Source organism: Pseudovirgaria hyperparasitica, assembly GCF_010093815.1.
Source record: "Pseudovirgaria hyperparasitica strain CBS 121739 unplaced genomic scaffold EJ05scaffold_2, whole genome shotgun sequence".
Classification (NCBI taxonomy): domain Eukaryota; kingdom Fungi; phylum Ascomycota; class Dothideomycetes; order Acrospermales; family Acrospermaceae; genus Pseudovirgaria; species Pseudovirgaria hyperparasitica.
In genome coordinates this window covers 598,531-622,630 of record NW_022985550.1, presented here as the reverse complement: position 1 = coordinate 622,630, position 24,100 = coordinate 598,531, and the positions used below count along the sequence as shown (strand labels likewise).

Sequence of the window (24,100 nt, the reverse complement as noted above, 5' to 3'; positions counted from 1 at the left end):
AAGATGATGCCTTAGTGCCTCAGCCGCTTCAACGCTGGTGCTTAAACCTAGACCTCGCTCCGCGCGCTTTCCCTCGCTCATCAATAAACTGCTACTCCAATACACCACACACACGCACCCACCCACCCCCATACTGTCAAACCACTTTTTCCTACATATATATTCCGAAGTGACTCCCGAGCTATGGACTGTAAGTGATCTCTTTCTTTGAATATGCTAGATTTATGCGCGCGCTCCTGGAGCTGGGCAGGCGGCCATCCTGTCGCCCAGCGTTCTCTATCAAATCCATCTACTACGTCTGCTATATGGACGATATATGCTTGCTCCAGTCTTCTGAGAGGTGTTTCCTACCTATTGCACCTTTCCAAGGCTTCCTGATGTCTTTGGTCACTCTCTGAGCCATCATTGATCCTTCAGGTGTACCTTCACCGCTGCCATCTCCAAAGTCATCAATACCTACTCCCCCCATGTACACTGCGACTACTATTCCCTTTAAAGTCACACTCTGGACGATTGTACTTGCTTAGAGTCGCCTGTCTGTCTATGTTCGAGTCGCATTCAGACCGCTCCCTGCAGATTTTGTACAGGTCAACTTCATCACTAACGTCGCTCATTACAGCGGGAGCCATCTCCCAATCACTCTCACGAGACTTCGTGAACCTCGAACCACATACGAACGGCTTTACAAACGCTTCCAGTATCGCAAACCTCTCCTACAAACCCATGGACCATCGCAGCGAAAGCGATCTGTCTGACATCAATGACGCGCCTGGTGAGGCATACAGCTCAGAAGAGGACCACCGTCAATCTGTCGCAAAGCAGGAGGAAACGCCTGATGCAGGAGTCGCTTCATCCGAAGATGAGGATGCTGAGGGCGAGGATGATGCCGATTACGACATGGAGTCACCGAGCCCAGAGCCTCCTGTGGCTGAGGCTCACAGCCCAGCAACTTCAGAGGACTCACGACGATCCATGAAACGGAAAGCTACTGATGAAGATGATGAAGACCACATGCGAAATAACCCTGAGTTGTTCGGTCTTCGACGTAGCGTATGTCGCCCGTTTGTAACCTCATGATAATAACTAACAGTCGCACAGGGCCGGGCAAACCAACGTCGTCGAGTGGTACGTATCGATAAATATCTGTCGCGTCGCAATTGCTGATGCCTCATAGGTCGACAGCAGTGATGAAGACTCAGGATCTGATGCTGTCAGTGGTCCAGCCCGTAAGAAGCGTCGACCTACAGCTCCTGCCAGAGGTAAGTCACATCGGTATATCATCTCTCATATCATAGCTCATAGTGGTCTCCTAGTCTCCAATCATGCAACACCTGTAATGCACTCTACTGCAGATTCAGATTCAGAATCAGATGATGTGTACGTCAACAACAAGAAGCACATCCTCACAAAGAAACAACGACGACGCCAGATGCAAGTGGCTGCAGGTCTCGCACCCCCATCGCAAGCCGAAGTACGATTCTCAACTCGAAGGGCTGCCAAAGTCCAGACATACAACGAAGATGAGGAGGACCCATTGAGTGAGCTGGAATCTGACGCGTTGACACCTAACTATTGGGTCAACAACCCCGAACAAGATTCTACTGGTGTCGATGTCGTCCTCAAACACCGACTGAAAGAAGGCGTTGGAAAAGAGGACCTGGTCTCTAAACAGTCCTACGAATTTAATGTAAGCAATGCCTTGTGCACCCTCGACATGAGCATGTTCTTAATGCGTTCACAGATAAAATGGAACGGCCGCGCTCACTATCATGCTTCATGGGAAACATTTGCAAGCCTCAATGGCTACCGCGGCTATCGCAAGCTCGAAAACTACTGGCGCAAGATCGTCATGGAAGAAGTACGCATACTAGAAGACCCTGACGTCTCTCTGGAAGAAAAGGAGGCGTGGCATCTGGACCGCGAACGTGACGCGGACATGCTCGAGGACTACCAACAAGTAGAACGCGTAATAGGAATTCGTGATGACGGAAACGATACGGAATACTATGTGAAATGTAATTTGTCCTCATGTTATTCTTGACTTAGTATCTAACAGCTCTTAGGGAAAGGACTGCAATACGAATCGAGCACGTGGGAAGACGCGAAACTCATTAGCGAACTATCGCAGAAAGAGATAGATCGATATTTGGATCGTTCAAGCCAACTGCCGGTCTCGAAGAAATCCGAATCCGCAGTCGCAACACGCAAACCTCATCAAACAATCAAGACACAGCCGGACTATATCAAGCATGGAGAGCTTCGAGAGTTCCAGCTTCGTGGCATCAACTTCTTGGCATATCATTGGTGCAAGGGCAACAATGTCATCCTCGCTGATGAGATGGGTCTAGGCAAGACCGTCCAGACTGTATCCTTTATGAATTGGCTTCGCCATGACAGAGACCAACAAGGACCTTTCCTCGTCGTCGTACCCTTGTCAACTCTTCCAGCATGGGCCGACACCTTCAATAACTGGACTCCAGACCTCAACTATGTTGTATACAACGGCAACGAACCCTCTCGCAAGATCATCCGCGAGTATGAGCTCCTGGTCGACAACAATCCCAAGAGAGTCAAGTTCAATGCCCTTTTGACTACATATGAGTTCATCCTCGCCGATTCTTCGTTCCTGTCCCAAGTCAAGTGGCAATTTCTTGCCGTCGACGAGGCACATCGTCTGAAGAACAGAGACTCTCAACTCTACCTCCGTCTGATGGACTTTAATGTTCCTAGTCGCCTCCTCATCACCGGAACGCCAATGCAGAATACTCTCAGCGAACTATCAGCACTCATGGACTTCTTAATGCCTGGCAAGGTGACCGTGGAGGAGGACCTTGATCTACAATCCGAAGACGCAAGTCGGAAAATCAAGGAATTGTCGGATGCTATCAGTCCTTACATGATACGCCGCACCAAGTCGAAAGTGGAGAATGACCTTCCTCCAAAGACTGAGAAGATCATCCGCGTGGAACTTTCCGACATCCAGCTGGAATATTACAAGAATATCCTCACCCGGAACTACACTGCTCTCAATGCTGGTGTTAAAGGACCAAAGCAGTCACTGTTAAACATCATGATGGAGCTCAAGAAGGCTAGCAATCATCCTTTCATGTTTCCAAATGTTGAGGAAAGGTTGCTTGAAAACGGCAACGCTCGCGAGGATCAACTGAGGGCATTGATCACAAGCAGTGGCAAAATGATGCTCCTTGATCAACTCCTGACGAAGCTCAAGAAGGACAATCATCGAGTGCTCATCTTCAGTCAGATGGTGCAAATGCTTAACATCCTGGGAGATTATTTGCAGCTTCGCGGTCACCAATACCAGCGGCTTGACGGCACTATCGCTTCTGGCCCCCGAAGAATGGCCATCGATCATTTCAACGCCCCAGAGAGCAAAGACTTTTGTTTCCTCTTATCGACACGAGCCGGTGGCCTGGGCATCAATCTCATGACAGCTGATACTGTCATTTTGTTTGACTCTGACTGGAATCCGCAAGCTGACTTGCAAGCTATGGCTCGCGCGCATCGTATTGGACAAAAGAAACCTGTTAGCGTTTACCGCCTGGTTTCGAAGGACACAGTCGAGGAGGAGGTACTCGAGCGTGCGAGAAACAAACTGATGCTGGAATTCATCACTATTCAGCGCGGTGTCACCGACAAAGACGCGACGGACTTCAGAGAGAAACTATCACGTGCTGGACATAGCACCGCTGAGCCCACATCGTCAGATGACATCAATCGTATCCTCAAACGACGCGGCCAGAAGATGTTTGAACAAACAGGCAATCAAAAGAGGCTTGAAGAGCTTGACATTGATGCAGTCCTCGAGAACGCAGAAGAGCATCAGACGGAACAGGCAACAGGCTTGACGTCCGACGGTGGTGAGGATTTCCTTAAGAGTTTTGAGTACACGGATGTGAAGATCGATCTCGAATGGGATGAGATCATACCGAAAGAGCATCTTGACATCATCAAGGCTGAGGAAAAGAAGAAAGAAGACGAGAAATATCTCGCCGAAGTCATCGAACAAAATGCTCCTCGCAAGAGGAAAGCGCCCAGCGACGAGAGGGAACAGAGAGCTGCAAAGAAAAGAGCACGCCAGGCAGCGATTGCGGCGGCAGCTGAAGACGCATCTGACGACGACTCTGGTCCTGATCAAGATCCCAATCGTCCCTTGAGCGAGAAGGAGACCAGAAATCTGATTCGCGCGTATGAGAAGTGGGGCTCTCTCAGCGAAAAGGGCGAGGAAATGGTCAAGGATGCGAAACTTGTGGGCCGCAACATCGATCTTTTGCACGCGACCATGAATGAAGTTGTGGGAATCAGCCAGAAACTCCTCAAAGAAGAGCAAGACAAGCTGGACGCTCTGGAGCGCGAAGCTAACAAGGTCCTGACCAAGAAGGACAGGAAGGCTGTTTTGTTCGACTACAGGGGTGTAAAGCGCATCAATGCGGAGACCATCACTGAACGACCTCATGAGATGAGGATGCTGAAAGAAGTGATTGGAGCCGTGGCAGACCATAAAGCGTTCCGAATCACAGAGGCTTCAAAACCTGCCCATTACACGTGCCCTTGGGGTGCGCGCGAGGATGGCATGCTCTGCGTTGGGATAATGCGACACGGCTATGGTGCATGGACAGCAATCCGCGACGATCCCGACCTAGCATTAAATGACAAGTTCTTCCTCGAAGAACACCGTGTCGACAAGAAAGAAGAACGTAACAAGGGCGAGGAAAAGAACGCCAAGTCCCCGGGTGCGGTCCACCTCGTGCGACGAGCCAACTACCTCATGAGCGTCCTGAAGGATAAGACCAGTAACGGTACGAACCTGGCTGCCAAACGGGCTCTCGAAAATCACCACCGTAACAACAAGAAATGGAGTCTTCAGAAGGGTCGGCAAGACAACGGAGCCAGTGTATCAGCTAGCCCAGCTCCTCACAGCAACCGTAAACGCGAACCAGAGAAGTCTCGTCACCGAGCGCAGAGCAATAGCGACCACCGAAAAAGTATGGATCGCCGCATGAATCATCATAGTGAAAGGAATGGCACACCCGAGATTCGACGCAAGCCCAGTGGTGAGACCATGGAGCGGCCTCGACAGAGAGTGGTTGAGCGTACTCTTCCGCAGCACAATCATGGGAACGCCGTCCGAGGCAGCGGAGAGACGTCAACATCAGAGAAAAAGGAGAAGGGCGAAAAGGCTGAGAAGGAGACAAGCAACAGTCATGGCGGTGATAAAGCCGTTGCGGTTCTCTTCACGCCAATCCAAGATAGGCTCAATCGCCTCAAGGGGGCCACGAAACAAGGCACGCCTGAACACGATCAGCGGCTCAAGATCCTCAAGATTGAGACTCTCCGGATTGGAGAATTTATAACGGAACTCGTCAAGACGTCTTCTTCTGAGGCCTTGGAGGATCGATACTGGTATGTTTAACGAGTTGGTGTAGACTATTAGGTCGATGTACTAACAGCATTGCAGGGCATTCGTGGTGACATACTGGCCAAACAAGAAGATATCGAACATAGAGCTCAAGAAGATGTACAAGCGGCTTCGAGACAAGGAACTCGAGAAAGACGTGGAGAAGAAGTCGGCGATGAAAAGCAACGGCAGCAAAGAGGACGGACAGCCATCCGCGGCGATCTAGGAGTGGGGAAGCATATCACAGGCGTTTTGATTATCTTTTGAAATGACGAGGCTTACTTAGCCCGCCGTTCATGTGCCCTTGAAAGCATATCATAGCATGGTGTTTGGAATGGTCATCAGCATACAGTGTTGTGACGGTCAGGTTGACTGGGCGGTGTATATCGGGCATTTGCAACGGTTACTGTTATCCAGGACAAAACGGGCGCATGGGGGGGGTAGATGATCAGAGAGAACCAGAGATTAGAGTCGGGCGCGTGAGAGCAACTCTTGTACCAAGAATTGAACAGACATCAGGATTACTACAGCTCAATGTTTGGTGCGATGTATCATGTCTAGGATGTGAATAGTAAAATAGGGGGGGTCACGAGACTCTGGAGGTCTGGGAAAGTCCAGTGAGCATTTTTTACTGACGATCGATCAGCTGCAGTGGGCTTTCCGTCGCCAGCCACGTGGGGGCTTTGAGGGGGCGCTAAGAGACAGCTAGGCAACGTCCGCGTCCGCGCCAGCCACTCATGATGCGGAGCAAATCCACATGGGTCATTCGCAGCGTGTCTGGTGGTCGGTTTTGCAGAAAGTCACTCTTGCATGTCAGTCGCATGTTGAACCATTTTTTTTGCTTCTTTTCTTTGGACACTCCGACTGCAAACCAGATACAAAATTGGATCGCTCAGGTCTCTCGCACGCACATAAACATTCAACCTTGCGAGTTCTTTTTCAAATGTCACCTAGGTAGGTAGCGTTGGCAGGTCAAAGAGATGCGGATACTGAACCAGCTCCCGTTGGAGCTGTTGCTGCTGGTACCGGCACTACTCGGGCAGCCAGCTCAAGCTCTGTCAGTGCCACGCTTCGGCCCGGGTACTACTGCTGCTGCTGCACATGCAACGACTGGCTTTGGTGGTGGTGGTGGTGTTGATGGTGGTATTTCACGATCGGTGACAGGGAAGAGGAAGAAGAAGCTTCATGGGCGATTCTTGCATATCACAGGTGAGTTTTGAGCTTGACACAGTTTGGGGGGGTCTGGGACTTGGCTAACGGGGCGGACTGCAGACTTCCATCCTGACCCTTTCTACAAAACCTACGCTGCGACAGACGCCGAGGGGACGTGCCATCGAGGGAACGGCAGTGCTGGATACTATGGCGCCGAAACATCGAGCTGTGACTCGCCCATCTCGCTCGTGAACGCGACGTTTGACTGGATCGACAAGAACATCAAGGATGAGGTGGACTTTGTCATCTGGACCGGCGACTCGGCGCGGCACGACAACGATGAGAAGCTGCCGCGCAGCACGGAGTCTGTGGTCGAGCAGAACCAGCTGCTTGTGGCCAAGTTCCTCGAGGTGTTTGGGCGGAAGCATCATGACGGCGGGGACGACTATCCCCGGAACGCCCTGGAGATTCCTGTGGTGCCGAATATTGGGAATAACGATATTCTTCCCCACAACATCTTCACAGAGGGGCCGAATTTCTGGACGAACAAGTATCTGGACGTGTGGCGGAGCTTTATCCCGGAGGAGCAACGTCATCAGTTCCAGAGAGGCGGCTGGTTCTACGTCGAGGCTATTCCGAACAGGCTGGCTATCTTTAGCATGAATACCATGTATGTGTGAGAGGACCTCCGCATTTTGTCATTGCTAAACAGAACAGGTACTTTTTTGCCTCCAACTCCGCCGTTGATGGCTGCGCCGCCAAATCCGAGCCTGGCTACGAACAATTTGAGTGGCTGCGCATCCAGCTGCAATTCATGCGTGAGCGCGGCATGAAGGCCATCCTGATCGGACATGTTCCACCAGCACGGACAGAGAACAAGGAGAGTTGGGAAGAGACGTGCTGGCAAAAATACACACTGTGGATGCAGCAGTATCGCGATGTGATTATAGCCAGCATGTATGGACACATGAACATCGCGCATTTCATGCTCCAAGACTTTAGCGAGATCAGGCCGGATGTGCTTGACGGGCGAATGGACCCGTTGTCGACCCAGCGTGAGTTTCTGGGCGATGAGATCAAGATCAACTCGGCGACGGACTACTTGCTGGACTTGCGGGATGAGTGGAGCAAACTCCCTACTCCGCCATCCGCAAAGTCTGAAGCTCTCGATGTAGATGACGAGATGGAGTGTGATGGGGAAGACTCGACGGCCTGGTCTTGGAGGAAGTTGGCCACATGGCTTGGTGTGGGCAAGAACAAGAAGCATGGCAAGGCACATGGTGGTGGTCGACACGCCGCCTATCGCGATAAGATCGGAGGCAAGTGGGGTGAGAGATACAGTGTGACTCACGTGCAGGCGAGTGTGGTGCCAAATTACTTCCCCACCATGCGCATTTTTTCGTACAACACGAGCGGCCTGGAGCACGCAGACAGCCCTGTGGTGCGCGGGCGATATCTGCAGCAGCAGACTGTTCTTGCTGGGGCGAATGAAGTGGAGAGCGAGACGGACGACGACGACGACGACCTGGATGCGCAGAAGAAGAAGAAAAAGAAAAAGTACAAGTTCACCGTTCCCCATCCGCCCTCGAAACACAGCCCGCCCGGTCCTGCATACTCACCTCAGCCCCTGTCGCTACTCGGCTACACGCAGTTCTTCGCCAACCTGACACACATCAACAACGACTTCACCACGCCATCTGATAATGAGGATGACGTGTCTGACTTCTCCGGCCTTGAGAACGGTGCCGCCCAAGACGTCGATGGCCAGCGCTGGAAGCCGGGCAAGCACCACGGCAAGCACCCTCACAAGCACAAGGACCAGGAGCCCCATCCAAACGAGTTCAAGTACGAGGTCGAGTACAGCACGTTTGACGACAAGGAGTTTGGACTGAAGGACCTCACGGTGCGGAGCTATGTCAAACTGGCGAGGAAGATTGGCGCGTATCGGTCTGCGGGCGAGACTGACGTGTCACAAGAAGAGTACGAAGGGCGGGATGAGAACGATGAGGAGGGTGATGTGGTAGGGGGAGAGGTCGATGCGGAGAAGAAGCACAAGAATAAGAAAAAGAAGAAGAAGCACGAGAAGAGAAAGCACAAGACGAAACAATGGCTCGCGTTTGTGCGGAGAGCGTTTGTCGAGACGGTCGACCCGGCATCGGTCGAGAGTGTCGGCGTGTCTGAGGGGGATGTCTGAGGAGGGGGAGGAGGAAGAAGAGTAGCAAGGCAGTGGAAAGGAAAGCATGATGAGCATTTTGAATCAGCATATGGTACAGAGTTTTTTGTCTGGCTGCATCTCTGGGGCGCAATTGGGGGGGCATATGTAGCATCCAAATATGGCATTTTCCCCGTGTAATACACTCGCTTTTTAGAATGGCTCTCTAGGTATACAAGCTTCGTGGCTTGACACACACACACAGAAGGGCATTTCATTCGCAGTAGCAATCACGTGCATGGCTAGGAATAAATAACAGTAAAGAAAAGGGGCAGCGGCAGGGTCCGAACGAAGGGGGGGAAAAAGCTTTGGTCCGCGACCGGGGCAGTGTTCGGTTTCAGGGCTGAAACGAGATATTTACGCAGCGCGGTGGATAGAAGGGTTGAGGGGCGTCTGCCGGTCTGACTGACTGAGACTGACTGACCGTCTGTCTTGCAATATGTATGTACAGCAGTTAATTACGTAGATGAGGCTAATACTGGGGGGACCATGCGTCGGCGCCGAATATGACGACTAGATACGACGATAAGTGCGCAAAACAAAAGTGGTGTGTGTGAAAGTGTTGAGTGCTTGGTTAGAGGGATTATCCTGACGAGGTGATATTCCAAAGGAATCATAAAAAGATGCAATGTTTTATCTAGCGCCCGCTAGCGCCCTCACCAAAATCACGTCTAAAAACTCACCTTTTGCCACATATTAAATTAACCAGGCCCTAATTCAAAAATCTGGTCCCCAGTTTTGTAGCCCTGCCTACGACGAGTATTTTCATATACTTTTTATCCTCTGCAGGGCTATACTCACGGACGAGATAGGTTTATAAGCCTCTGGTATCGCGTTTGGTAGCAGCTTGAAAATTCGCACGTCTTAGCCGTGGATTTTCCGGCGTGCCTTAGTGCCTTAGTGCCTTAAATTGAGACTGCACGCAGTCTGCCGGCCGCAGGCCACCCTAGTATATTATTATTATTATTAACAGCAACAACAGCAACAACAGCATCAGCACACCGGTAACGAATGAGGAATGACGACAGCGACGGTGTTGAGCAAGCAGCAGGCAGGGTGAAGACTGCGCCACAACCTCTCTCTTACTTGCATATCATGGATACCTAGTGTGGTGGTGGTGGTGGTGGTGGTGGGAAGACGAGCTGACCGGGCACGTGTGATGAGGGTGGACGTGGACTGTCGACATAGGGTAGATATATACGCTCGCTGCTGCGGTCAGCTGCGTTTACTCATTCACTAACTCCAAGCATCACACTGGATAATAGATGGATCAAAGTCACGATAGACGCAAAGAAAGGCCTCGTTTATTATTGTTGTCGTCGTCGTCGATGCCGGTGCTGATGCTGTTGTGTCGCTGTCCCTGTCAGTGACGTCACGATCGCATGGCTGCCAAAGTCGGGCTGCACGCGAGAAAAAGTCTAACTTTGGCGTGGTTGCGGCCCTACGCGAGCGATGATTGGCTGGTTGTGGCTGTGGGCAGTCAGGCTGGGTGTGCAAAGACGTAGAAAGGAAAAGGCGTGTGAATGTGTGAAAGCCCTTGTTTACCCTGGCTGAGCCCGGTTATGGCGGGAGAGAAGGGGGGGAGGGGAGGGGGGTTGTGTCATCGTGGGTGGTGCTGCCCGCTAGATCTTTGCTGCCCAGTATCGCCCACTGTTGCCCACTCATTACTGCCCATCTCCATTCTCTCACCACCACCACCCCCCTCTTCACCTCTGCCGTCACTGTCCGTCCGCTCCATCACACTGACGACCAAAAACATCCCTCCTCCATCGAACCCATACAACCCATACCACCGCCGCTGTCCTAGCTGACCGGATCTTCCAGACTCTCCTGGTCTGTCTATATATCTGCTGCCTGCTCGAGCGCCCGTCATTGCGTGAAACAAACTACCATCACCCCACCACACACACGCTCTCTCTCTCTCTCTCTGAGCCTCGTCTGTCTCACGCAGCGCCCTTCTCGCCTTCATTGCTCGACCACCACTACTTGCGTTTCAACCGTAAGAGTTACGAGATTACATTTCTACTCTGGACATACCGTACGTTCTGTCGTGCTCTATTGCCATCGTGAGCCGAGCTGTGAAACTGACTGTGTTGATAGACTGCCGGACTACGGAACAGGACTGAACACATCACTTGAGCGAGCATCATCACCATTTCCACCATGTCGCAATACGGCTACGATGACCCTCGCGACGACCGTCGCTATCGTGGACATAGGACCAGAGAACGAGACCCTGACTACACACGCGAGGACACTTATATTGAGCGAGGCTCGGGAGCTCCGGTCCGCGACCTAGCCTACCGTCCCCGCGACGACGACATTGAAGATATCCCCCGAAACTTTCCTCCTCCGGGCGATCAATACGGTCGTGGCTACCGCGACGCTCCTCGCTCCTCGCGAGGAGGCTATGACGACGACTACTACTCTGATCGTGGCTCGCGACGCGAGCCTCGACGCCGCTCCCACCGCGATGATGGCTACTACTCGGACCACGATGACAGGCCCCGCCGTGATCGTCGCAAGTCTATTGGCGACCAACTCAAGGACTTTGCTGAGGGTGCAGGTCTCGGTGGCGTGCTCGGTGGTCTGGCTGGTGGCAATCGCAGCCGCAGCCGCAGCCGTGGAGGACGTCGTGACCGTGATCGTCGAAGCCGCTACAGCGACTCGTCTTCAGACAGAAGCCATGGCGGACGTCGTAAGCGGTCTCAGTCTCGTGGAAAATGGGAGCAAGCCGCCAAGGCTGCTGTCGTAGCTGGTGCTGTCGAAGCCTTTAGGTCTCGCAAGGCTCCTGGTCCGTGGACGGGCGAGAAGGGTCAGCGAATCGCCACGGCAGCTCTTGGTGCTGCTGGCATCGATGGCTTCGTTGACAGAGACCCCGATAAGAAGAGTAAGCGTCACATTGCCGAGGCCGCACTTGGTGGGCTTGTTGCCAACCGTCTTGCAAATGGCTCCCGCTCTCAATCTCGCGGTGGAAGAGGCCGCTCCGAGTCTCGTTCTCGTTCTCGTTCTCGCTCCAGGTCCCGTTCCATCTTTGGTCGTAGCCGATCCCGCGGCCGCGACAGGTCCGAGGGCAGAAGTACCGTGCGCGACGTTGCTGGAGCTGGAGCCGTCCTTGCCGCCGGAAAGGCCATCTACGACCGTGTCCGTTCCAAGTCCCGATCCAGGAAAAACCGCGACAGGTCCCGGAGTGTGTCCAGTGAAGACAGCTATGTGCCGTCCCGCGGCCGTCGGTATGATAAGCAACGCGATGCAGCAAACAATAATAACGAACGCTCGATGACAGGTCCAGCGGCCGGAGCCGGCGCAGTGGCTACTAGACAGGCCACCCGCGGCGACAACGGCGGCGGCGGCAGCTCGGACTCGGAATCCACCACGGATATCGAGTCCAAACGCAAGAAGATGCGAGGTAAGGAGCTGCTGACCGCCGGCTTTGCCAGTATCGCAACCATCCACGCCGCACACGGTGTCTACAACAGCATGGTTGCCAGCGAAAAGCGCCGCAAGATGGTGGCCGAGGGCGAGATGACCGCCGAGGTTGCACGCAAGCAGAAGAGCAAGAACATGCTGCAGGACGCGGCCGCCGTCGGCATCGCCGCCCTCGGTATCAAGGGAGCCTTTTCCGAGTGGAAGGAGATGAACGAGCATCGACACGAGTGCAAGGAGCTAGAGACGAAGCGCCGGAAGCGCAGAAAGGAAAAGGAGCGCAGAGACCGCGAGGCTCGGCACCAAGGCATGATGTATCCCCAGTCCCATCCCGCGTATCCTCCTCCTCCAATGGGCTACCCGCCGCCGCCGATGGGCTATCAAGACGGCAGTTCTGTGCCACCGCCGCCAATCGTGAGTGGAGGCGGGAGCGCAAGATATTGATTTGACTGCTTGATTTGGTCACTGTTTTTTTCTTCTCTCTTTTTCTCTGACGGCCGGAGTTTATTTTTTCTTTTCGGGTAAGGGTGGGAGAGGGACTGGCTTGGGAGACGTGGAATGATGGGCTGACGTGTACTACTCTCTGGATGCATTAAGAAGATTATCTGGTTCTTTTCGTTCTACTCCCGTGAGGCTGTCGCATGTAATGGGCCCACACACACACATACAGACATAAACGTACACAAACAAAGGCGAGCATGTGGATTACGCTTAAGCTCGATGGATGATGGTATGGCAAGGCATGGCATGGCATGGCATGGCATGGCTAACGTCAAAGCAAGCATGCGAGCGAGCAAGCAAGCAGAGAAAGGAAAGCAAAGCGTAGCCGGAGTTCTTCTTTTTTTTTGGTTTCTTACTACATTGAACATGAACATTGAACATGGACATGAAACAGGAAACATGAGATGACGGTAAAGGTTGGGTAAAGGGTAAAGGGTAACGACAGTGACGATATAGATGTTTACACACACACGTACACAAACACACAAACACATTATTGGGTTCTTCTTCTTCTTTTTTGTGGCTTTTTGTCTCTTGTTTGAGTATGTGAATAAGGATGTGAGTCGAGTGAGTAGTGAGTTCGAGTGAGAAGTGAGTCGAGTGAGTTGTGACGATGTTATGTGATGTGACTTGAGGTGACGTGGTTCTAGGCGTAACCTTGAAGCACACTGACTGCATGTATGTATGTATATGCACACGTAAATGTTGAATTTTCACCCTCCGTTCCGTTCCAATCCTCCATCCTTCCGCAGCCCCACCAACACACATCAACACACACACAAACACACCTAAACCACAACCCACCCCTCATACCTCCCCACCCCCTCCTCCCTAACCCCCTCCATCTCCTCTCTCACAGGCAATATCCCCACCCTCCCAATCTTCACCCCTTTCTCCCCCTCTCCTTCCTTCCCATCCCTCTCCTCTCCCTCCTTGTCCCCCTCCTTCCCATCCCCCCCCTCCCCATCCCCCTCATCCCCCCCAGCATCCCCCGCAGCATACCCCCCCAAAACCGCACCCAACCGCCCAACAACATCCTCCCGATCCTCCACCAACACAGCAACAGCATCATACCCGCCCGCACCCGGCACAACCCCACCGACCACGCCCTCAACCGCACAAATCGTGTCTAGAAGGCGTGTTTGCTCGACTGGCTCGATGGGCACGTTTGCGGCGGCGGTGAGGGCGCGGAGATGGGTGCGGATTGTGGCGAGGTGGGATGCGAGGGGGGTGTAGTCCTGCCGTTGGGATTGGGATTGGTTTTGGGGGGAGGAGGAGAGAGAGACGAGTTCGGCGGCGAGGGCTTCGTTGGCGGCTTGCAGCGCGTTGTATATCTCATTTGCGGCACCGGGATTCGCAGCGCGCCACGCGAGGACTTGCCTGACCATCCCGGGCGTCTGGGATCCGCAGTCTACATCCGCCATGAGGAGGCGGAGCCCGGCAGGGATGGAGATGGCGGATTTGGTGATTTGGGTGTCCCATTTTGGGGGTGCTGCTGTGTCCTGGACGAGGGATGTGAGGGTGAGTGCGAAGCCGGGGGTGGAGCCGGGGGTGGAAGAGGTTGTTTGGGCGAGGATGGACGGGGAGAAGCGGCGGTAGAGGGCGGAGCCGTGGACGGCGGAGGCGATGTCGAAGCCGGAGCCGATTTTGCCTTGAGCGGCGCAGTGGGCGGCTTGGGCGAGGTTGTGGAGGTGGGTTTTGCTTTTGTTGGTTGTGTTGGTGGTGGTGTTGCTGTCGGTGTTGGTGGAGGGGGAGGGGGAGAGGGAGAAGGAGGTGGGCGGGAGGTAGTGGGCGAGGAGGGCGGCGGTTAGGGAGGTGACGAGGGCGGCGGAGGAGCCGAGGCCGGTCTTGTGTGCGGAGTGGAGCGGGACGGCGAAGTTTGCGAATTGGGAGGATGGGTTGTTGGGCGAGGGCGAGGGGGTGTTGGAGTAGTAGGCTGTGTCGGCGAGGATGGTGATGGTGGAGGCGGGGATGGGGGCGTGGGTGAGGGCGGTGATGTAGGAGAGGGCGTAGGCGAGGGTGGTTTCGACAAAGGGGTTGCGGTTGAGGGTGCCGGTGCGGGATCTGGGGGTGGTGAGTGAGTGTTGTGGTTTTTTGATATTGTAGTTATTGGCTGGCCAATCAGGGAAGGGGGATCAGAGGTGGAGTGAGTGTCTCAGACGAGCAATGTAAACAATGAGATAACATTAAAATAAAAAAAGGAAACACAATTGAGTCTCGAAGAATACACCAGGAATCCACTTACGGGTCCAGCTGCGTCACCTCGACCCCGGCATCGTCTGCTGCCTGTCGGTAGCCATACTGCCAGACGGCGTCCTTGAACTGCGGCGATTTGACGATAATCTCCTGCAGAGAAACGCCAGACGGCGTGGGCAGAGGCTGGATGACAACATGGATCCGGGCGTCCAGGCCAAAGACAAGGCCGGTGTAGTCACGATCCAGGACCAGATAGCCACCTGCCAGCAAGACCTTGCCGGGGGCAGACACAGCCTTGAGCGGGAGAGCCATGTATCGTGTTGTTGGTTGGTGGTCCTACAACGTCCGGCCGGCAGGATTCAGGCGCGTGATGCCAGGCAGCAGCCGTTTCTTTCTCTTCCGGACGATCCGTCAACTCCGTCTGAGAGGGGCTCGTGTGTTCAGTGTTCAGGGCGGGCTGAGAAGCTGAGCTGATAGAAACGACGACGTTTTGCAGTGGAGTGGGGAAAAACGGGGGGCCAAGGTTCCGCGACGACGGCGTTAACGGACGATCAATGCGTCTCCGAGTCTGTGGGATTCCAGGTCCAGGTCCAGCGCCTCTCAGCTCTGATGGATGGCTGCGCACTGCACTGCACTGTAAGCCTTCGTAACAAGCAACTAATAATTGATTCCTCCTGTACGGACAGGGCTGGCTGAGTGGAGTGCGGCGGGCGCGGAGATGGGAGTTGTTCCGCGCGTCCGGCGTGATTGGCTGGTCCGGAGAAAAAGCAGTGTGAGCCTGAGGCAACGACGACGACGACGACAACAACAACAATGATTCCGACAAATACTCGTGTGTGAGTCACCAAACGGCACCACAAACTTCACAAAACAAGCAGGCGCGCTCTAATTGTATTCGCCCGTGTCGGGGACTCAAGGACGTTTTCGGAGCCCGAGTGCAGTCTATTCCTCTTCTGGTTTAGCGCGTCTCTGTCAGCCTTCCCAGGCAGTATTACCCGCACTAAAACGTCAACTAACTCCCTAGTACAGGAGTTCTGCTGGGTTGGTGACCACTTCATTCTATACTACTGTTCACTCCCCCTTCTATCCCTCTCTCCTCTTCCTGCATTACGTCTTACATTCAGGCTGGTATCCTCAGCTTTTGCCTCTCTGCCTTCGTTCCTTAGCCATCATCCATCACTTGCCACTATCCTTCATCTCCCTCCGTCGCGAATCCCTCTGTGTGAGATTTCGCATCCAAAACTTTTCAACCATCCCAACTCCGAGTCCAATATACCCCAAAGCGCGTTCATTTGACGGCATCGCGTCGTCTGATGAACCTGCACAAGCTCCTTGACTCGAGAATATCAGTACGTACATGGTTTTTCCCATCTGCGCGCCAATGCTAACAACCCGTCGCCACAGTCTCACCCTTCCATCTTGAAGGGCTCCCCCGTCTACTAAATGGTGTTTAAGACACTCCATCTAGCACGCCAGAGTCTCGCAAAGACCTTCACCCACGGTTACGCTCAATCCGTCGTCGCGGCCTCGCAGTCCTCATACGCTTCCCAGAACCACTCCTTTGGCAACTTTGCCAGCAGATTCAAGTCTGGTCCTGCCCAGAACTACCCTGCCACCAATCAGCACGGCGTCAAGGTCTCGCACCATGATCACAACGACTCTGGTCTAGCCGCATACTATGCCGCGTGGCAGAAGCACAATGACAAAGAGTGGTCGCAGTTTCAATTCACAAAGAGGATAGAATGGAAGCCAGAACCGCCCTCGTCCAAGGCCAAGGCCACTGCTGTTGAAGATGTCGACGATATCGATCCCGAAGATGTTGCTGTCAGAAGCGGTGTAAATCGTGCGTACAGTACAAGTGCTGTCGATGACTTCAGGAAGGTGGTTGGTGATGATGGCGCAGAGGCTGCCGCTCTCGCTCGGGTTGATGAAGCAATTGCGGAAGAGGTGGCCAGATCGAAGGACGATTCCATCTCTGTCGCGTCTCCCAAGTCCCCTGGAAGTGTTCAAGAAAGCACGTCGGATCGCTCGGCATCTCCCGCATCAATCTCTACTGCCCCCTCTTCCACTTCATCCGAGGCCGAACAATTCGTCCAACACCTGGTGCAACTCGCCGAGAACAAGCAGTATGCAGAGATTTCCGTCGTGTTTGAGGCCATGCTGAAGGCTGGCATCAAACCACCGTCCTCGGCCTACAACATCCTCCTCACCGCTACCATCAACACCCCAAGGGCCAAGCATCAGGTTGTGCCCAAGGCCCTCGATGTCTACTCGGACATGCTCCGTCGTCGCGTTACCCCAGACTCGTCTACATACGCCACCTTGATTGAAGTGCTTTCCGTCCGGTCGCTCGATGTGGTTGCTGGCAAGCAAGCGCTCGAGGAGAAGCGCGCCCGCTACGGCGGAATGGATGAGCCGGGAAAATTCATGTTTGAATCAAACGAGGCTGATTTCGAGATCCTTCGCGAAGACGACTCTGTCGGTATGGCTGTCAAGGTTTTCGATGCTGCAACGTCGTCCAAGGCAAAACTTGCATTCTCGGAGCGAACTTACCGCATGTTGGTCATTGCCTGCGCCGAAGCCGGCCACATGGAACACATGGTTCGCGTCTTCGCACATATGGAGAACCACAATGTCTTGCCCAGTCCTGACATGTTTGTGTCCATGATCCAGGCGTTTGGCAAGTCCGGCGATCTTCGCAGTGCTGTAGAGTGTTACGACGAGTACAAGAACCTCGCCATATCACATGACAGCGGGAAGATCTCCATCTCCCGAAAAGACAACGAAGTATACGCGTCTCTCATCAAGGCGTACAGCATCTGCGACAGGCTCGAAGGTGCCTCCGAATTCATGGACAAGATTGAAGCCAGTCTCGTTCAGGATGAGCAACTTGTGCGCCTACGCGATGTAGTCGGCTTGAAGGCGCTTGTCCCACAATGGCTCAAGGTTGGCTCATTCGAGCATGCCATGACCTGGTCCACTCAATACCTCAGCCCACAGGCTCGTGTCACGGCATTCGCTGCAATTTGTATTCGTGCTGCGGATGTGGACAACATCGACGCTGCAAACAAGGCCTTTGATGCCCTTCCGGAGGATGTGGATCTCAGCGGTCCCGCTATGGCTATGGGTGCAATGAACATCCGGGCTGGCAACGTCGAACAATCGGACAGATTTTGGAAGGTCCTTGAGGTCGCCAGCACCAAGCCACAGTTTATCGAGGCGACTGCCATGCATGCGATTGCATTGATCGGTAGTGGCCAGGCCGAACGCGGTCTGCGCCAGGCCAGGCAGATGATGGCCCGCATTCGAGACTCGCAGTCTTCGACAAGCCAGTCCAAGATTGACGTCGTCGAGCAGATTGACGAAGCCATTGAGGTCTTGGGCCACTTCATGATCAAGCGTGGCATCGTACTTCCTGCGAAGGCCAGTATGGAGCTCATGTGGTCCATGATTGAAAACGGAGGCCTTGTCGCTCCCGTTGCCGGCCACCTGCTCGCTGGTCTTGGACCTGAGGGCGTCGCTCAACTTGGCTGGGACGATCTCTCCCTCCTTGTACAGGTGCAGGCCGGTATGCTTCTGAACTCTTCGACCATGGACATTGCGAACTCTGCTCGCCTTGCTCATCTCCTCGAGGTAGTCATGATGACTGGACTGCCTTGCGACAACGCGACCACTACCGTGGTAGAGAAAGCCCTGATGAAGCTTGATCGCCCTGACATCTCTCAGCGATGGCAGACATACAGATACCCTGTCGCTGTCCCTGCTTACAGTCCCGCACCTTACCCAATCATGGGTCAAGCCCCGCCAGCTCCCGTACCTGTCGCCCCGTATGAAGACAATCATGACCCTTATGCCGCCACTACCGACAACAAGGGCTCTGTCGCCATCACGGACCTTCTTGAGAAGACGTACGGAGAGTATTCCTCCCATCTCAACGAGGCTCTCTCCAAGTTCAAGAACATCCGACGAGCTGGCAGGCATCCACGATTCTTCACCTACGCAAAGTTGATCACTGCCGCTGCCAAGGAGAATCGGTTCAACCTTTGCCAAGACATTCTCGCTCTCGCCAAACAAGATGTCCCACTACTGCCCCAGTACCGCATCGTCCGCTACGGATGGGTCACCATCCTAGATGCAATGGTCGCTGCCTCCCTCACGACCGGCCAACGCCAACTAGCTGCAAAATACCATCAAGACCTTCTCGACCTCGGCGCCGCCCCTTCTGCAAACACTTTTGGCCTATACATCACCACCCTCAAGGAATCCACAAAGACGTTTGACGAGGCCACCGAGGCTGTCAAGATTTTTCTGCGTGCAAAGTCCGAGGGTGTTGAGCCGTCCTCGTTCCTATACAATGCCTTGATTGGCAAGCTCGGCAAGGCGCGACGTATCGACGACTGCTTGTTCTACTTTGCCGAGATGCGCAATCTTGGTATTCGTCCTACCAGTGTCACCTACGGGACGATCGTCAATGCTCTCTGCCGCGTCAGCGATGAGAAGTTTGCGGAAGAACTCTTTGAGGAGATGGAAAGCATGCCCAACTACAAGCCCCGCCCGGCACCCTACCACAGTATGATGCAATTCTTCCTGACAACCAAGCGTGATCGCAGCAAGGTGTTGGCTTACTACGAGCGCATGCGTGCCAAGCACATTGAGCCAACCACACACACATACAAGCTCCTCATCGACACTTATGCGACTCTCGAGCCTGTCAACATGGACGCTGCCGAAGCCGTTCTCCGCGACATTCGCAGCTCTGGTGTTGCCCCAGAGGCTGTACATTACTCTTCTCTGATCCACGCAAAAGGCTGCGTCCAGCATGACATGGAGGGCGCAAGGAAGCTCTTCGACGAGGTGCTCAACGAGACCGACATCCGCCCTCAAGCATGTCTTTATCAAGCATTGTTCGAGTCCATGGCCGCCAACCACAAGATCGCCGAGACTGACGCCATCCTCCGTGGTATGATCTCTCACCGCGTGGAGATGACTCCATACATTGCCAACTCTCTCATCCATGGCTGGGCTATGGCCAAGGACATTGAGAAGGCAAAGGCAATCTACGACATGGTGCCCGCTGACAAACGTGAGCCTAGCACCTACGAGGCCATGACGCGTGCATATATGGCCGTCGAGGACCGTACCAATGCTGTCTCCATCGTCAACGAGGGTCTGTCCCGCGGCTATCCCGCTGCTGTTGCAGGAAAGATCATGGAGCTCGTTGGTGGCGGCCGGCCCGCTGGGTCCATGACGGAGGCCTCTACCTAAAATCAACCTTCACTTCATCGTACATATTACGTTTGTTATTGCACGGCGTTTGGTGTTCTGTCCTGCTTGTCATTGTCATAGTGGGATGGGCAAACCCCTGTACAAATGCCAAGCGCTGGTGTTTCTGGGTCTTGAAAAAGGAGTCGAGGGCGGCTAAAGTGCATTGTTTGCATCTGGTGTACGCATAGCACAGCAACGGCCGTCAGGTAAAGTCAAAGTTTTGTTTCGCCATTTTATTGTATCATACCCATAGCATTAGCATCTCCACTCTAGACGGACGGAAAGGACATGGGAATATCTACAGTACGAAATTACGCACAAGCTGTTCTCGCAATCGGTTTTCAAGTCCAAGTTTTCCCTTGTTCACTTGACACTCCTTGACCCACTTCACCCTTCTTTTCTTGTGTGTTTGATTCACTTTGACGTCTCATTTCCCCCGCGCCACGCGACCCTCTGTCACGCCCGTCTTGTTTACCTTCTCGTCGTGCGTGACGCCTTGTTTACTTGCTCGATATGACGTCGTGTCCCGTTGAATATGCTAAAGTGATTCACCTACGCGTTCCGCTGGCACAGCGACGAGCTCGCACACCGCACAGTGCCCACACCTTATTTCCTCGCCCACAATATCCTGGACTGTCTCTTACTTCCTTCCTTCACCACCTTTCTTACTTACTTGGACCTGTGTTTTCGTCTCTGTAACGCCGATCGTGTCTGACAACATGACTTCCAACGAACACGCACCGCTTGACAAGCTTGACACTGTCGGTCCTTTGTTTGACGCTGGTGTTGACGCGGTTTTGTGCAACAATGCGGTCACTGACGCTGAAGTTGAAGCTGACGTTGACTCCGAGACTGTGAACGAGAACACCAACGGTGAGTGTTTGACCTGCCATGGCAATTACTGTGAAGGCTAACATGGAGCACAGCTGAAGATGATGGTCTTGTCGATGCTGTCAACCTTCTGAACGTCAACGAGACCGAAAACGGTGAGCTTCTGGGTTGAGTTTTTCAAGTCGAGTCTGACCTCTAACTCGTTTCCAGGTCAGCCAGGCAGCTTCTCAACCATCATCGCGTCTGAGCCTGAGCTTAGCACCGGTAAGGACCTCAACGGCACTCATGTGATCGTGACCACTAACACCGCTGTTGCAGGTCCTCAAGGTAGCTTTGCAGAGACTGTCAACGACAATGACGACGCCGCATCTGTCTCGTCTGCCGACTCCATTGAGTCAACTGAAAGCTGGCGCCAACATGAGCGTCGCCGTCTCGAGATCCTCCGCAGGTGGAGAGGTGAGCCTGAGGCTGACGAGGAAGAAGAAGACCCTCTGGCCAACTACGACACGCTCACGCTGCAGCACTCCAACGGCCGCGAATTCGATGTCTTGTTCCCGAAGCCACGTCCTCTGAACGAGGTTCCTGAACCCCGTGCCGTGAACCCTGTGCTTATCGAGAAGCCCTCCGTCGATCTCTCGACTCTTCGCTCCCGTCTTCCTGCTGAGGTCTGGCTGCGTATCCTGGGCATCCCATTGACAGGCAAGCGCCCTATTCACCCCAGGTCCCTTCCCCGCTCCGATATCGAGATCGTCAACGCCATGTCCGCCGACCCCGATCCGAAATACCGGTCAACCTACCAGTTCTTCGACGAAGTCATGACTGCCCGCAGCCGCGAGTTTCACGAGACCAACCGCAGCGCGATGTACGGCGGCGAGGGCTCCCAGGACAGGCCCATCAAGGAGTACGCGCCCATTGCCGCGCTTCTCCGTCTCCAGAAGGTCAACAGGGAGATTCGCTACGACGCCATCACGCAGTTCTACCGCCTCAACACCTTCCAGTTTGGCTGGGCCGACCACGACATGCTCCGCTTCCTCGACGCCCTCTCCATCCCGCCGCGCGTTGGTTCGGACAGCAGCAACAGCAGCAGCAGCAACACTCCCGCCCGTCCCTGCGACGAGAAAATGAAGCTCTGCAACCTCCGCCACCTCACCTTCTGGCTCCCACGCACCGACCCCTTCGTCCCCGACCCCATCGACAAACACGACCCCTACGCCATCGACTTCACCGACACCAAGCACGAAAACGCCTTCCGCGTACAGTACGCCCTCACCCTCCTCGTCCGCGCCTGCTACGGCCCAAAAGTCTGCATCGGCAAGATCCTGCCCTGCGCCCGCCTCACCCTCGGCGTCGCCACCCGCGCCAACGCAGACAGCCTCGACTGGCTCGCGCGCGAACTGCTCGACGCCAACATCGCGCTCGACCTCGTCGTCCGCGACATCGACACCGGCTTCCATGGCCTCATGTATAGGAACCAGACGACCCATATCCAGGCTGACTGGCGCTTCCTCGACCAGGCTGCTACCCGGCCCTTTAATCTGCCTTTTGTCAAGCCTGTCCGTGATAATAGCGGCCGCGAGGATGAGCGCTGGCGGATTGCCCCTGGGGCCTGTCCGCCTGCTTGTCGCCGGCAGTACACGGGCCGCATCACGCTTTCGCCATGCGGTCGGGACACGGGCAACACGCCGACTGTCAAGGCCGCCCTGCACCGCCGCGAGCAAGGGCTCTGGGCATTCTACGATTCGCTTGGGCCGCAGAACACGCCTGTTGTCGGTGCTGCTTCGGATGTTGAAGGTATTGATGGTGTTGCTGATCTCGACGTGCATGCTCTTCGCGATCGGGATGCTGAGGCTGTCGCTGCCGCAGACCCGGATTCGCCAGAGGGACAGGCGCTGCGTGCGCGCGAGGACGCGCTCGGCAATTTCCAGCTTGCGATGCTGGGCAATATGCGCTTGTATGTGCCGTTGGATGCGCGCACGGGGATGCCGTATCGGGCTGTTGCGCCGCCTACGCCGTCGTTTGTGATGAATACTGTGCTTGCGGGTGAGGGGGGGTATGGTGCTGGGTACGATGCTACTTATGATACTGGGTATGGTTCCGGCTACGGCACTGGCTACGGCACTGGCTACGGCACAGGCTACGAAGGCGAAGACGGCAACAACGAAACCGGCAGACCAAGCTCTGCCTCAGCGAGTGAGTATCGCACTCCCTGTTTTCCTTCCCCTCCCCTTGTCCCTTTTCCCCATCGCTCTTGTTCCTGCCCGTCTGCGCTTGCGCGACCTGTTCTCGTGCCGACGCATCACTCGCACTACACGCCTTTTCTGCCCGATTATGTCGAGTACGATGATGGGTGTGGGCCCGTGCGTGTCGAGCCTGACTTGGGTTCTGAGTTTGGATTCGAACTCGCTTTTGAGGATGGTTTCGAAGAAGAAGAAGAATTGGAAGATGACCCAGAAGAAGATCTTGAGGCTGACGCTGTAGATGTCGCCAATACCGACATGATCAACGACGACGACAACAACGCCCAGCCAGCTAGCTATGGCACCGCGCGCTTCCCCGTCCGCAGGTTCTTCGAGAGCCTGTATGAGAGCTGGGAGCCGCGGCGGCGGGGGATCTTGGGGCATGACAGTGCGCGGTTCGCGAGGGCGATGCGGAGGATGGTCGGCCGGGTGGCTGCTGATGTTGGGGTTGGGGGTGGGGAGGAGGGTGGGCTGGAGGAGGAGAGGGAGGTGGAGGTGGAGGGGGTGAGGGATGTTTGAGACCTTGGGATTGAGGGGGGGTCAGGGGGGATGTGGGAGAGGTGAGGTGGGAGATGGGGCTTAGACTATGTAGCTTGAGAGGAGAGAATGCAGATTGCGATGATGCTGATTTTGGTGTGCTGTTGGTGATTGTGTGGTTTTGGGGTGGGTGTGTGGGTTGGGGTTTGGGTAGGCAGTGTGATGTGATGGGGGTTTGAGGGGTTTGGGGTGATGAGGTGTGTGTTGTGTATGGTGTTTACTGTGATTTATGGTGGTTATGTGGGTGGTAGTTGTCGTGGGCAACAGGACATGAAGTGGTTTCGGCGTGCTGGGTATGGTTAGATGGGTGTGGTAGGACTGTCCGCT

The 24,100-nt window shown here is 54.5% G+C and overlaps 5 protein-coding genes across 5 annotated transcripts; 4 read left to right on the top strand and 1 right to left on the bottom strand.

Annotated features, from left to right (window-relative positions):
* Positions 1 to 74: 74 nt before the first annotated feature.
* On the top strand, positions 75 to 6,009 carry EJ05DRAFT_472690 (chromodomain helicase). Its single transcript, XM_033743234.1, has 8 exons — positions 75 to 190; positions 620 to 1,050; positions 1,099 to 1,125; positions 1,175 to 1,259; positions 1,314 to 1,687; positions 1,742 to 2,015; positions 2,064 to 5,421; positions 5,477 to 6,009. Exons 1-8 carry the CDS (start codon positions 184 to 186, stop codon positions 5,640 to 5,642), a joined length of 4,722 nt encoding a protein of 1,573 aa, XP_033604171.1. The 5' UTR covers positions 75 to 183; the 3' UTR covers positions 5,643 to 6,009.
* A 166-nt stretch (positions 6,010 to 6,175) lies between these two features.
* Positions 6,176 to 8,990, top strand: EJ05DRAFT_472689 (Endopolyphosphatase). The gene is made up of 3 exons (XM_033743233.1): positions 6,176 to 6,625; positions 6,689 to 7,238; positions 7,286 to 8,990. The coding sequence occupies exons 1-3, from the start codon at positions 6,397 to 6,399 to the stop codon at positions 8,760 to 8,762; spliced, it is 2,256 nt and encodes a 751-aa protein (XP_033604170.1). The 5' UTR covers positions 6,176 to 6,396; the 3' UTR covers positions 8,763 to 8,990.
* A 1,577-nt stretch (positions 8,991 to 10,567) lies between these two features.
* EJ05DRAFT_507355 (uncharacterized protein) lies at positions 10,568 to 13,053 on the top strand. The gene is made up of 2 exons (XM_033747915.1): positions 10,568 to 10,818; positions 10,881 to 13,053. Exon 2 carries the CDS (start codon positions 10,944 to 10,946, stop codon positions 12,648 to 12,650), a length of 1,707 nt encoding a protein of 568 aa, XP_033604169.1. The 5' UTR covers positions 10,568 to 10,818; positions 10,881 to 10,943; the 3' UTR covers positions 12,651 to 13,053.
* Positions 13,054 to 13,364: 311 nt separating this feature from the next.
* EJ05DRAFT_182899 (ribosomal protein S5 domain 2-like protein) lies at positions 13,365 to 15,334 on the bottom strand. Its single transcript, XM_033739602.1, has 4 exons — positions 14,953 to 15,334; positions 14,173 to 14,771; positions 13,760 to 14,006; positions 13,365 to 13,450 (listed from the first exon to the last, which is right to left on the bottom strand). Exons 1-3 carry the CDS (start codon positions 15,213 to 15,215, stop codon positions 13,837 to 13,839), a joined length of 1,032 nt encoding a protein of 343 aa, XP_033604168.1. The 5' UTR covers positions 15,216 to 15,334; the 3' UTR covers positions 13,365 to 13,450; positions 13,760 to 13,836.
* Positions 15,335 to 16,346: 1,012 nt separating this feature from the next.
* Positions 16,347 to 20,168, top strand: EJ05DRAFT_434330 (uncharacterized protein; the record flags this gene model as incomplete). The annotated part of the gene is made up of 1 exon (XM_033741650.1): positions 16,347 to 20,168. One exon carries the CDS (start codon positions 16,347 to 16,349, stop codon positions 20,166 to 20,168), a length of 3,822 nt encoding a protein of 1,273 aa, XP_033604167.1.
* Positions 20,169 to 24,100: the final 3,932 nt, after the last annotated feature.

What these genes read in the sequence shown, in the direction of transcription:
- EJ05DRAFT_472690 (XM_033743234.1), top strand. An exon ending in AACAGTCCTACGAATTTAAT is followed by an intron (nt 1,688 to 1,741) that starts GTAAGCAATGCC and finishes ATGCGTTCACAG; the next exon opens with ATAAAATGGAACGGCCGCGC. An exon ending in TACGGAATACTATGTGAAAT is followed by an intron (nt 2,016 to 2,063) that starts GTAATTTGTCCT and finishes AACAGCTCTTAG; the next exon opens with GGAAAGGACTGCAATACGAA.
- EJ05DRAFT_472689 (XM_033743233.1), top strand. Translation starts at nt 6,397, where the DNA reads ATGCGGATACTGAACCAGCTCCCGTTGGAGCTGTTGCTGCTGGTACCG. An exon ending in GCGATTCTTGCATATCACAG is followed by an intron (nt 6,626 to 6,688) that starts GTGAGTTTTGAG and finishes GGCGGACTGCAG; the next exon opens with ACTTCCATCCTGACCCTTTC. An exon ending in ATCTTTAGCATGAATACCAT is followed by an intron (nt 7,239 to 7,285) that starts GTATGTGTGAGA and finishes TAAACAGAACAG; the next exon opens with GTACTTTTTTGCCTCCAACT.
- EJ05DRAFT_507355 (XM_033747915.1), top strand. Translation starts at nt 10,944, where the DNA reads ATGTCGCAATACGGCTACGATGACCCTCGCGACGACCGTCGCTATCGT.
- EJ05DRAFT_182899 (XM_033739602.1), bottom strand. Translation starts at nt 15,215, where the DNA reads ATGGCTCTCCCGCTCAAGGCTGTGTCTGCCCCCGGCAAGGTCTTGCTG. An exon ending in GAGGTGACGCAGCTGGACCC is followed by an intron (nt 14,772 to 14,952) that starts GTAAGTGGATTC and finishes CACCACCCCCAG; the next exon opens with ATCCCGCACCGGCACCCTCA. An exon ending in AAAATGGGACACCCAAATCA is followed by an intron (nt 14,007 to 14,172) that starts CCAAATCCGCCA and finishes CAACGAAGCCCT; the next exon opens with CGCCGCCGAACTCGTCTCTC.